This window comes from Daucus carota, chromosome 1 (genome assembly GCF_001625215.2).
Source record: "Daucus carota subsp. sativus chromosome 1, DH1 v3.0, whole genome shotgun sequence".
NCBI classification, from domain to species: domain Eukaryota; kingdom Viridiplantae; phylum Streptophyta; class Magnoliopsida; order Apiales; family Apiaceae; genus Daucus; species Daucus carota.
In genome coordinates, this window is record NC_030381.2 from 48,516,900 (window position 1) to 48,530,134 (window position 13,235).

Sequence of the window (13,235 nt, forward strand, 5' to 3'; positions counted from 1 at the left end):
GGGGGCATTTCAACCGAATATTAGAACAAAGATATTTTCTATTTTTTTTTTGTTTTGTAATAGGTAGAACAAAGATATTAGTAGTCAACAGGGTAATTTGAAATATGGGTCCAGTATAAGACATATCACAAATTCGATCATTTGTAATTTGTATCGCCCTTTGTGACTTGTTTAACATGAAAAACGAGCAAACTGTGTATATTATTTTCAACATCTGATTATCTGGTAGGCGGCTAGTTACTTGTCCCTATTTATTCAACTTTCTAGTTTTATCTTCCGAGCCTTTTAAGAGCGATTCCACATTTTTACATAAACGGGTCAAAAAAAGTGAAATCCGACTTTTCAGGAAAAGAAGTGCTTCTGAGCGCGGAAACAGCACCAATTACATAACATGTCTCCTTAGTCCTTATCCATCAAACACTAAGCAATGTCTTACCTTGTAGGCGCAGCCACTTCAGTCCTCTTCTCTGCCCACCAGCTTTGCAACTTGCATGAGCTATATCGACATGAGTCTGATACCGCGTTCACTGCACAATGTAGCGTGATACAAAATCTTCTGGACACCTCAATCTGTTAGATCCGTCTATATCAAACCAAGTTGTTAATAATACAAACAAATAAAAACCGCTATCATCCTTTTCATTCACTAGGAACTTGATACAAGTCATGCACAGGTTGAATCCATGTAGTTATGGAATGTATCTAGTCATTTCAACAAAGAATAGAGACTAAAAAGCATTATATATATACATGCTCAATTGCTCAATACCACCTTACTTTAATGCAATGGTTACACTCTTAAAAACTACTAGCTTTATAACACTTCTTGTTTTTTCAGTTTTAGTTGGTTTTGTGTTAAGTGCAGAAACAAGCTTGGAGGTCGAGATTGAAGCACTGAAAGCTTTCAAGAATTCAGTTACAAATGACCCTTTCGGGGCTCTTCAGGACTGGAATGACTCCAGCCATCATTGCAACTGGACTGGAATCAAGTGTCAGCCTTCATCGAAACGTGTGGTCTCGATTTCCCTGGTTGAAATGCAGCTTGAAGGGTTGATTACTCCATTCCTTGGGAATCTTTCTAATCTCCAGGTTCTTGATCTAACTTTAAACTCATTTAGTGGTCGCATTCCTCCTCAACTAGGCTCTTGTTCACATCTTACTGATCTTATGTTGTATCGAAATTCACTTTCGGATTCAATCCCACCAGAGCTAGGAAACCTCAAAAATCTGCAGTATGCGGATTTTGGAAACAATTCATTTAGTGGAACCATTCCAGAAAGTTTAACCAACTGCACTGCACTGTTAGAAATTGCCTTCATTTTCAACAATCTCACCGGTGAAATCCCATTTAGCCTCGGTGAGTTGGTTAATTTACAGATTTTTTTGGCTCATGATAACAGTTTGACAGGCTCAATACCTGTTTCAATTGTTAACCTTATAGATATTCAAACTCTTGATCTGGCTGAGAACAAGTTAACTGGTGAGATTCCATTCAACATAGGAAAATTGGTTAATCTACAGTTTTTCTTAGCGCAACATAATGCTTTAACAGGCTCCATACCTGCTTCCATTGGTAGCCTCAGAGAAATTCAGAATCTCGATCTAAATGGGAATAAATTATCAGGTCCAATTCCCCGGGAAATAGGAAACTTGTCAAAGTTACAGATACTTCAGTTATACGACAATTCTCTCACTGGGGAAATTCCAGAGACATTAGGTCAGTGTATAGAACTAGAATTGCTAAACATATATAGCAATCACTTCACTGGAGCTATTCCGTCTGAGCTTGGAAACTTGACAAGTTTACAAGGCTTACGACTGTATGATAATAAGCTGAATTCTACATTCCCACTGTCGTTTCTCCAGCTAAGATCATTAATCAATCTGGAACTTTCAAATAATGAATTAGTTGGAAGCATACCTTCCAGGATTGATTCTTTGGCATCATTGCAGATACTGATGCTACATAACAATAGGTTTACTGGTCAGATCCCATCATCCCTAACAAATCTGACAAATCTAACCTACGTGTCCATGAGCTTCAATCTCCTCACAGGATCAATACCATCAAACATAGGGGCACTGCACAATTTACAGAATTTAACCTTGAATGATAATTATCTTGGTGGAATTATACCTCCTAGTATCACTAAGTGCACACAACTTCTTAACATAGGTTTGACTAAGAATGAACTGACAGGGAAAATTCCTTCTGGCTTTGGGAAGTTGCAAAATCTTAGTTTTCTGAGTATAGGAAATAGTCAATTGTTTGGAGACATTCCTGATGACCTCTTCAATTGTATTGGTCTGAGTTCGCTACTTTTAAGCGGGAATGATTTTACTGGATTGCTGAAACCAAGCATTGGAAGCCTCACCAATCTCAAAGTTCTGCGTCTTAGTACAAATTCATTTTCGGGAAGGATTCCTAAAGAAATTGGGAACCTTAGTAAACTCTTTACATTATCCCTCCACACAAACAAATTCTCAGGCATAGTTCCGCCTGAACTGTCAAAGCTCACCTTTCTCCAGGGCTTAGCACTGCAAAACAATCTTCTTGAAGGTTTGCTTCCAGGCAGCATTTTTGAGCTCAAAAACCTTTATGTGCTATTGCTAAACAATAACAGTTTCACTGGACCTATCCCAGACTCTGTTTCGAAAGTCAAGCAGCTGTCACACTTGGATCTCAGTGAAAACAGGCTTTCTGGATTAATTCCCAAGAGTATGGCAACACTGAACAGGATGATGACCTTGGATCTCTCACATAATAATCTCACAGGATCCATCCCAGGAACAGTTATTTCAAGCATGAGAATGATGTCAACATATCTCAACCTTTCATACAATTCATTTTCTGGAAGACTTCCACCTGAGATGGGAATGCTACAAGCAGTTCAAGCCATCGAAATCTCGTCTACCAATCTCTCTGGAAGTATTTCTACACTCAAAGGCTGCATAAATTTGTTCTCACTTGATCTGTCAAATAATAAATTATCTGGTCAAATTCCAACAGACACTTTCACTCAGCTCACTGTGCTTACCAACCTGAATCTCTCAAGAAACCAGTTAGATGGACCACTGCCTGAAAGTTTGGCAAGCTTAAGGAATCTTAGCTTCCTTGATCTTTCTCAGAATAAGTTCACAGGTATCATATCTGACAAATTTTCCACTATATCTACCTTAAAAAATCTCAACCTTTCTTTCAATCAATTTGAAGGACTTGTTCCAGAGACTGGTGTTTTTAGAAACAAAAGTGTAACCAGTTTGCAAGGAAATCCATCCCTTTGCGGCGGCAAAGCTCTGCAGCCATGCAATGACCAGAAAAAATCAAAAGGCGGCTTATCCCCAAAAACTGTGGTAATTATTGCTTCATTAGCATCTTTTGGTGTAATTATGCTTTTACTATTAGCAATTACAGTGTTCTGTAGATGCATGAAGAACAACGAAAGAAAGGAGATGGAGAGTGCAGCACCAGATTACACTTCAAAATCAATTCTCAAGAGGTTTCATCCAAAGGAATTAGAAGATGCTACTAATCAGTTCGATGAGGATAACATTTTGGGATCAAGCAGCATGAGCACTGTATACAAGGGTATACTAGAAGATGGACAGGTGATAGCCGTAAAGATTTTGAAGGTGCATCTGTTTGCTGAGACAACTGAAAAAAGCTTCAACAGAGAACTTAAAACTCTTGGTAAGCTAAAACACAGAAATTTGGTGAAGCTATTTGGTTACGCATGGGAGAGCTCAAAGCTGAAGGGGATAGTTCTGGAATACATGGAAAATGGTAGCTTAGAGACCATTATACATGATTCAGGGGTGGACCAAGCACGGTGGACACTGTCTGAGAGGATTGATGTTTTAGTCTCAGTTGCAAGGGGTTTGGTTTACTTGCATTCAGGTTATGATTTTCCGATAGTCCACTGTGATCTAAAGCCATCTAATGTTCTTTTTGATGGGGAGTGGGATGTTCATGTGAGTGATTTTGGGACAGCCAGAATTCTTGATATTGATATGAACAGCAGCAGCTCCTCCTCGGCATCAGCCTTTGAAGGAACCATTGGTTACTTGGCACCAGGTACTCTCCAGCTTGGCCTTAATTATATTGTTCATATTCAAATAAGATCACACAAACACACACGATAAACATATCACATCAAAGAAAGATATAAAAATAAACAGAACAAATCTTCTGATCGCAGTGGTTTTTATGTTGTTTGTATCAGAATATGCATTTATGAGGAAAGTCACAACAAAAGTAGATGTTTTTAGCTTTGGCGTGATTGTTATGGAATTCCTTACCAGACGACGTCCTACTGGTCTTTCTCAAGATAACGGACAGCCAATCACTTTGCCACAACTAGTTAAGAAAGCATTGGCAGATGGAACCGACAGATTACTTAGTGTAGTAGATCCTCAGTTAGTTTCAGATATCTCCAGGAAAGAGCAACTAGAAAGTATCTTTACATTAGCCTTATTATGCACGTGCCAAGAGCCAGAGGGCCGTCCTGACATGGATGAGGTGCTATCTTCACTTTCCAAGATTAGCAAATTGGAAACGAAGACTGGGACCGTGAAAGATGACAGATCAAAAACAGGTCAAAGCAGCAATGCTGCAACTCAAATTCAGGGGACCGTTTCTTAGTAGCTATCAATGTGCAGTCAGCCAATGTGAAGGCTTAGCGAGTTTTTATCAATGTGCAGAAATTAGGGAAGGTTCATACTCCAAAGTTCACAGTAATTAATTTAGAGCAGCTTCAGCAACAACATAAACGAAGCAAACATCCGGATTAAGGTTTTTCCCCGAGTATATTTATCTTCTTCTTACTATACAAATTTATTTCTCACTTATCCAGCCACAGATAATAGGAATGCTACAGTGAATATCCAGATTTTTGGACAAGCATATACGAATTAAATTCATACATGCTTAGATAATTTGAGTGCTACAGTGATTGCCTCTTGCAGCATAGAAGTTTGTCTCTTGCCGCATGTAATTGCTTAACAGCAACACTCATGTCAATGCGTTTTCTTGGCGTCTCTTCTGAACACAATATTCCCACTTCAAATATTGATGCCAGGCATTCCTCCATGGTAGCCCTGCTGTGATTTACAGTGAAGCTACGATATTCTTGATCTAGTAATATCCGTGGGTCAACAATGTCCATCACTCTTTCCGGGAGTGCCTTCCTCACATAGTCATGAAGATTATTACCACTGTCCATTAATATGATATCTGTAGGTCGTTTCCCAGAAAACATTTCCAAGAGAAAAATTCCATAGCTATACACATCTCCCTCTGCAGACATCTCCGCACACATTCCATACTCTGCACATAACCAATGGGTTAATATTTGGCGCAAAAAAAAAACGTGCTATAGACTATAATCAATCTCTTAGCTCAAACATAAAGCTCACATGAAATCTTGATGATTAATGTAAATCTAGTAGACAAAAAAGAATAAATCAGTATCAATACTACCTGGCGGAACATATCCAACCGTTCCATGGACACTGGTGAAATTTGTTTGTGTTCGACTGATGTGATTTTCAGTATCCAAGAAGAATTTCGCCAAACCAAAATCACCAACACGAGCAACAAATTCCCCATCAAGAAGTATGTTGCTTGGCTTTATATCAGAATGAATTATACTTCCGTGACTATGATGATGTAGGTGATCAATTCCCAGTGCAACATCAATAGATATATTTAGCCTCTGGAGTAGAGTTAAATTTCTGTCTTTTCCTTGATAGGAACAAGGACTCGGATGTAACCAGTTGTCTAGGCTCCCATTAGCCATGAACTCAAAAACCAATGCCTTGAATTCATTACCCTTATAATCAGTGCTAGAGCATGCTGTAATGATCTTGATGATATTCCGGTGACGTATATTCCTCAATGTTTCACACTCTGCCAAAAAACTCTTGTTGGCTCCATGCAATTCAACATCTAGTACCTTGACAGCAACAATTTGTTCTGAGGATTTGAGAACTCCTTTGTAAACAGAACCGTATCTTCCTTTACCCAGCAAATTGTTTGGGGAGAAGTTATCTGTAGCTAGTAGAAGATCTTGGTATGAAAGCCTTAGATATTGGTTGTCATGCAATATTGTGGCAGGGTCATCCAGCTGTTTAGACTTTGGACGTCGACAAAAAGTAAAGACAAGACATGCTAACAAGATACCAAGGGGTACAAGAACTAAGAGTATAACTATTAGCAGAAATGTCTTTCTCTTATTCCTTGATTCTTTTACCTGACAAGCAGGCAGATGTAATGATCGAATTCCTCCACAGAGCCCTTCATTTCCAACGGCTGAAAAGGCACTAATGTTTGAAAATAGACGTTCTCTAGGCACTTCACCTTCAAGTTTGTTGTTTGAAAGATTGAGAAATTCAAGTAGAGGAAACCCCTCGAAAAAAATTGGAATATTCTCAGATAGATTGTTACTTGAAAGATCCAAAAATCTGAGACTTTTCAAAGCTTCAAAAGAAGATGGAATTTTCCCTTCAAAAAGGTTTCCCTCCATATACAAAACCTCTAACATCACACAATCACCAAGAGTAGCGGGTATATGACCAGTTAGCTTGTTGTTAGCAACAGATAGATGGTTCAAATGTCTTAAGCTTCCAATGTTCGATGGCAGTGGCCCTGTTAATAAATTTCGGTCCAAAAGAAGGGAAATACATTGGGGAGAAAGTCCTCTAACTTGTTCAGGGACTACCCCTTCAAGTTTGTTGTTCGAAAGGGAAAGAATTTGTAAAGATGACATGTTAAATAATTCAGTAGGCATGCTTCCTCGGAGCCTATTATTTTCTAAGCTAAGATCAAGTAATTGAGTACAGTTGCTAATGGAAGTTGGTATTAGTCCTGAAATGTTGTTTCCTCCCAGAATTAGTATGTTTAACTTTGATAGATATCCAACTGATTCAGGAACACTCCCTGTTAACAAGTTGTGTTCCAGAATTAACAGTGTCAGGCTCAGAAGCTTACCAATTTCACGAGGTATGATTCCGTATATCTGGTTCCCACGCAAATCGAGGACCTCGAGAGTCGTGGAGAGGTTTGTAATGGAATTTGGTAGCTCCCCTCTAATTCCAGTCTGGTCTAAGGCCAATCTCCTTAGATGAGTGCAGTTGACCAGAGAATCGAAGAATGTCAAGTCCTTTTGAGCGTCTCCAAGCGGATTTCTACCCAAATTCAGGTTTTCAAGATGAGACAAACATCGAAAATTCACCAGCACAGGGCCTGTAATATGGTTACCCCATACCGAAAATTTAACAAGACTGGATGCATTAGCAAGTGATGATGGAAGCGGGCCTGAAAATCTGTTCCCTCCAGCGCTGAACCCTCGCAACTCAGGAAGGGTCAAGCACAAATCTGCTGGAAGTGTTCCTGCTAACTTATTACTCGAGATATCAATAGTATGGAGGGACGAAATGTTATAAAGTGGACCAGGAACCATACCCTCCAAATTGTTTAGTCCCAACTTAAGATCCTCTAGTTTATTGTGATGAGCAATTTCTAAAGGTATTCCTCCGACTAGATTATTACTGCTTAAATCAAGAACACGAAGAGACGAGATATTCCCTATGGAAGATGGAATTGGCCCAGTAAAATGATTGTTTCCAAGATGCAACGTTACAAGCTGAGACCAAGAAGCAAACTCACTAGGCAGCTTTCCTTCAAGATCATTGCCGTACATACTGATGTACTTTAGGCCTACACAATTACTCAGATCAGTGGGGAATCCAGCTTCGAAAGAATTGTTTGCCACAGAGAGATACTGCAGTTGAAACAGTCTGTTATAGTATCACAGATAACTGCATTTCAGCTGACCAATCAGAATCAAGAAGCATTTGGCGGGAAAAACTGTTGGGGAATTTTGTTGTAATTGTTTTAGTCAAGTTGTATATAGTTGATGGAACACAGATTGTTTTCAGTTAGAAAAATAGTAAATGAATTCTTCTTTTCTCTCATCTCTGCAAATTCTATTCTCTCCTCATCTCTCTATATTCTGTTATCTCATAATTTCACCATTGTTGAACATCTCTCCACCATTGTTAGATATCTGAAGATTGATTCTTAAGGGATAATAATTTCTCCCTTAACATTGGTATCAGAGCCGTCAAATCCTCTTCTCTTTCTTTCAATTACACATCTGCTTTCAATCCTGGCGACAGGCACTCGGAAAGCTTCAGCAGCTTCCACCATGGATGAACAATTCAAGCTCCTGCTTGACAACAACACCAGGAAACAAGAAGCGCAAATTAAACGACTCGAAGATAATGTGATGAAGATGATGCAAGCAATTACAGATATGAAGGAACAAATCAAGAATTCAGAGAGTGGATCTGGTCATGCTTCAGACTCACTTGTCATCACTAATCAAGGTACTCGTTCTCTCGGTTTTGTGCCTAAACTTGAGTTTCCAAAGTTTGATGGATCTAATCCTCGAGTTTGGATCAAGAAAGCTAGCAAATACTTTGAGTTGTGTAAGATTCCATATGAACAGAGAGTAGATTTAGCATCATTGCATATGTTGGATAAAGCTGAGAATTGGATTTCTAGTTATCTGGCTGTTAGAAAGAATGTAGAATGGGGAGTATTCACATCTGATTTGACTGCTAGGTTTAGAGATGAAACTGGAATAAATATAGTTGAACAGTTTAACAAATTGACTCAACAAGATAGTCTTGAGAAATATATTGATGATTTTGAAGATTTGAGGGCTGTAATGCTTCAGATAAATCATATTTTGCCTGATAACTACATCCTTGATAGTTTCATTGGAGGTCTTAAGCCATCTGTTAAACCGTTTGTAAGAGCATTCAAGCCAAACTCTATTTCTCAAGCAATTGAGTATGCTAGGTTGCAAGAAGAATCTCTTGCTGTTATGTTACAGAGATCCTCCAAATTCACCTTCAACTCTCCTAAACCTGTTCAATCTGTTCCTTTATTAGCAAACTCCAAGCCTCCTTTATTACCTACTCCTCAGACTAAGCCAGATCAGTTGTCTGTAACCAAATTTAATCCAAGGCAGAATAGAAATACTAAGTTTGTTCCAGCAGATATCAGGGCTGAGAAAATTGCAAAAGGGTTATGCTATTTTTGTGACCAGGCTTATGAGAGGGGTCATAAATGCAAGTTTAGAGAGAATCAACTATTCATTGTTGAAGTACCAGGAGATGTGGAGCAAGTGATGGAAGAGGATATGGTTGAACAAGAATTGGTAGAGGAAAATGAACCTTGCATTTCAGTTAATGCACTAGCAGGAGGTCAGAATTTTCAGACAATGAGAGTCAAAGGATTAGTTGGGGATAAAACAATTTCTATTTTGATTGATTCTGGAAGCACACACAATTTTGTTGATATCACTCTTGCTCAGTCTTTGAAGTGTAAATTAGACACTATTGCACCTCAGGCTGTGACAGTAGCTGATGGTAATCATATACCATGTACTCAAGTGTGTAAATCATTTCAATGGAACATGTCTGGACAGAAGTTTTTGACAGAAGCTATGCTGATTCCATTGGGGGGCTGTGACATGGTTTTAGGAGTCCAATGGCTGAGCACTTTGGGACCTGTGAAATGGGATTTTAAGAAATTAACAATGGAATTTATTTTCAAAGGGAATTCTATCAATTTACAGGGAGTGCCATGCCAGAAGGTCAAGATTATAGACAAACCACCCTCCCTTAAAATGCTACAAACTGCAGCTCACTTGTGTTTTATTGAAGTTAAGGAGTTGTCTTCCTTGAAGTCAGTACAAGTAGACAAATCTGCTACAAATAAACAGTCCAAGGAGGAGTCACAGTGGCCTGAATTAGCACAGTTAAGGGAACAATCTGCTGCAGTATTTGAAGAACCAACAGAATTGCCTCCACATAGGGGAATTTATGATCATAAAATTCCTCTGGAACCTAATTCATCACCAGTTAACATCAGGCCATATAGATACCCTTTAAAGCAAAGGGATGTTATTGAACAATTGATCCAAGAAATGTTGGACAGAGGCATAATTCAGGATAGTTCTAGTCCTTTTGCTTCTCCATTTGTATTGGTAGGGAAGAAGGATGGCACCTGGAGGCTTTGCATAGATTACAGAGAGCTTAATAGGAAAACTGTAAAAGACAAATTTCCTATACCTGTGATTGATGAGCTTATTGATGAATTAGCTGGAGCTCAGTATTTCACCAAATTGGATTTAAGAGCTGGATATCATCAACTCAGGTTACATCCAGATGAGGTCTTCAAAACTGCCTTTAAAACTCACACTGGACATTATGAATTCTTGGTGATGCCATTTGGATTAACAAATGCACCTGCATCTTTTCAAGCTTGGATGAATGCAGTCTTTAAACCCCTGTTGAGAAAGTGTGTCTTGGTTTTCTTTGATGATATTCTGGTGTATAGTAAGAATTTAACTGAGCACTGGTCCCATTTAGCTGATGTGTTTACTCTGATGAGAAATAATCAAATGTATGCAAAGCTTAGCAAGTGTACTTTTGCTCAGACCAAAGTTGAGTATCTGGGGCATTTCATTTCTGCCACTGGAATTGAAACAGATCCAAATAAGCTTTCTGCTGTGGATAGCTGGCCAGTACCATCAAATGTGAAGGATTTGAGGAGTTTTTTGGGGCTTACAGGATATTATAGAAAGTTTGTTAGAGGATATGCACTTCTCAGCAGAGCCATTCCTGATTTCAATAAGCAGTTTATAGTAGAGACTGATGCATCCAAGACTGGTATTGGGGCTGTTTTAATGCAAGAATCACATCCTCTAGCTTTTATTAGTAGAGCTTTGGGTCCTAAATGGCAAAAACTATCAGTTTATGAAAAAGAGTTGCTTGCTATTGTTTTTGCTGTGCAAAAATGGGAACAATATCTTACTGGCAATCACTTTATCATTAAAACTGATCAGAAGAGCCTTAAATGGCTACTTCAGCAAAAGATTTCCACTCCTTTTCAACAATTCTGGCTATCCAAGCTCCTTGGTTTTGATTATGAAATTCAGTATAAACAAGGCAAGGAAAATATAGCTGCAGATGCTTTGTCCAGAGTTAATGGTGCTGAAATATTGTGTCTGGCCATTTCTACTGTATCTTCAGATATTGAGATCTTGATTAATCAGAGTTATGGTTTTGATAGTCACTTAAAACAAGTTCTGGAGACATTACAGCAGAACAATGGAGAGTGTGAAGGGTATTGCTTGGTTGGACAGTTGATTAAGAAGAAGAACAAAATAATAGTTGGGCCTGATTCTCAATTAAGGCTTCAAATCTTAAGATGGTATCATACTTCACCAGGAGGGGGACACTCAGGAAGAGATGCAACTATTAAAAGAATTAAAACTATCTTCAATTGGAGGGGTTTGTCAGAAGATGTCAAGAATTTTGTAAGAACCTGCAATATATGTCAAACTGCCAAGTATGATACTACAGCATATCCAGGGTTATTACAACCTTTACCTATTCCTGAAGAAGTTTGGGTAGACATTTCCATGGATTTTATTACTGGATTGCCTAAATCTAATGGTAAGGATGTGATTTTGGTGGTTGTGGACAGATTGAGTAAGTATGGGCACTTCTTGGCCTTGTCTCATCCTTTCACTGCAGTGCAAGTTGCTCAAATTTACTTGGATAATGTGTTCAAGCTTCATGGTTGGCCCAAGAGCATTGTTAGTGACAGAGATGCTGTATTTCTCAGTGACTTTTGGAAGGGCTTGTTTGCAGTACATGGAACTGAATTTTTAATGTCTACTGCTTACCATCCTGCTACTGATGGCCAAACTGAAGTTGTTAATAGATGTTTGGAAACATATTTGAGGTGCATGTGTGGTGATCATGTCAAGGAGTGGAGTAGTTGGCTGCCACTAGCAGAATGGTGGTATAACACTAATTTTCACACTGCTATAGGCCTGACCCCTTATGAGGTAGTTTATGGACAGCCACCACCTTTGCATCTACCTTACTTTGCTGGTGAATCAGATAATGGAGTGGTTGATAGAAGCTTACAGAAAAGAGAACAGATGATTGCAGAATTAAAATTGCAATTGTCCAGAGCTCAGCACAGGATGAAAGTACAGGCTGATAAACATAGAACTGACAGATCTTTTAATATCAATGATTGGGTTTGGTTAAAATTACAACCTCACAGACAGGTTTCAGTTAGAGGCAGAACCAATCAAAAGTTGGCAAAAAAGTACTATGGCCCTTTCCAGATTGAAAGTATAATTGGAAAAGTGGCCTACAAACTTAAGCTTCCTGCTACTGCACAGGTTCATAAGGTCTTTCATGTTTCTTTGCTGAAACCATTTTATGGTTCACCACCTCTGCTAGTATCTTTACCAGATTGGATGGCTGATAATCATTCAACTGCTTTGGTCCCTCAAGCTATATTACAGAAACGTATCAGGAAGGTCCAAAATGTTGCTCAAGTCCAGTATCTGGTGAAGTGGTTTAATATTCCAGACCATGAGGCTACTTGGGAATCAGCAGAACAATTTTTACAACAATTCCCAGATTTTCCTCTTGATGATGCACTAGCTCAGCTCATTGATTAAGTCGACTTGAGGACAAATCTTGCTGAAGGGAGGAGCATTTGTTATAGTATCACAGATAACTGCATTTCAGCTGCATTTCAGCTGACCAATCAGAATCAAGAAGCATTTGGCGGGAAAAACTGTTGGGGAATTCTGTTGTAATTGTTTTAGTCAAGTTGTATATAGTTGATGGAACACAGATTGTTTTCAGTTAGAAAAATAGTAAATGAATTCTTCTTTTCTCTCATCTCTGCAAATTCTATTCTCTCCTCATCTCTCTATATTCTGTTATCTCATAATTTCACCATTGTTGAACATCTCTCCACCATTGTTAGATATCTGAAGATTGATTCTTAAGGGATAATAATTTCTCCCTTAACACAGTCGGCCAATTTCACTGGGGATTGAGCCGTGAAAGTTGTTTTCATGGAGATCAAGTAGCTTGAGAAAGGACAGGTTTCCGATACGAGGAGACAACGTACCCCCCAAGTGTTGTGATGAGAGGTCTAGTGCTGTCACCCTCTGTTGTCTGCGGCTGCATGTAATGCCTTTCCAAAGACAGACATGGATAGAATCATTCCATGAGCTGAGTATGCCATATGGGTCAACTGTTATCGAGGCCTTAACAGAAAACAGAGCTTGTTGATCTGTGACATTGCTTGAAAATGCTATGGAGGGTGCTAAGACCAAAATTAA

General features: G+C 38.8%; 2 protein-coding genes across 2 annotated transcripts; one reads left to right on the plus strand and one right to left on the minus strand.

Moving 5' to 3' along the window:
- The first annotated feature begins 487 nt into the window (after window positions 1-487).
- On the plus strand, window positions 488-4,642 carry LOC108204234 (LRR receptor-like serine/threonine-protein kinase FLS2). The gene is made up of 2 exons (XM_017373566.2): window positions 488-4,075; window positions 4,224-4,642. Exons 1-2 carry the CDS (start codon window positions 751-753, stop codon window positions 4,640-4,642), a joined length of 3,744 nt encoding a protein of 1,247 aa, XP_017229055.1. The 5' UTR covers window positions 488-750.
- A 300-nt stretch (window positions 4,643-4,942) lies between these two features.
- LOC108223795 (probable LRR receptor-like serine/threonine-protein kinase At3g47570) lies at window positions 4,943-7,975 on the minus strand. Its single transcript, XM_017398218.2, has 2 exons — window positions 5,480-7,975; window positions 4,943-5,326 (listed from the first exon to the last, which is right to left on the minus strand). The coding sequence occupies exons 1-2, from the start codon at window positions 7,698-7,700 to the stop codon at window positions 4,944-4,946; spliced, it is 2,604 nt and encodes an 867-aa protein (XP_017253707.2). The 5' UTR covers window positions 7,701-7,975; the 3' UTR covers window position 4,943.
- Window positions 7,976-13,235: the final 5,260 nt, after the last annotated feature.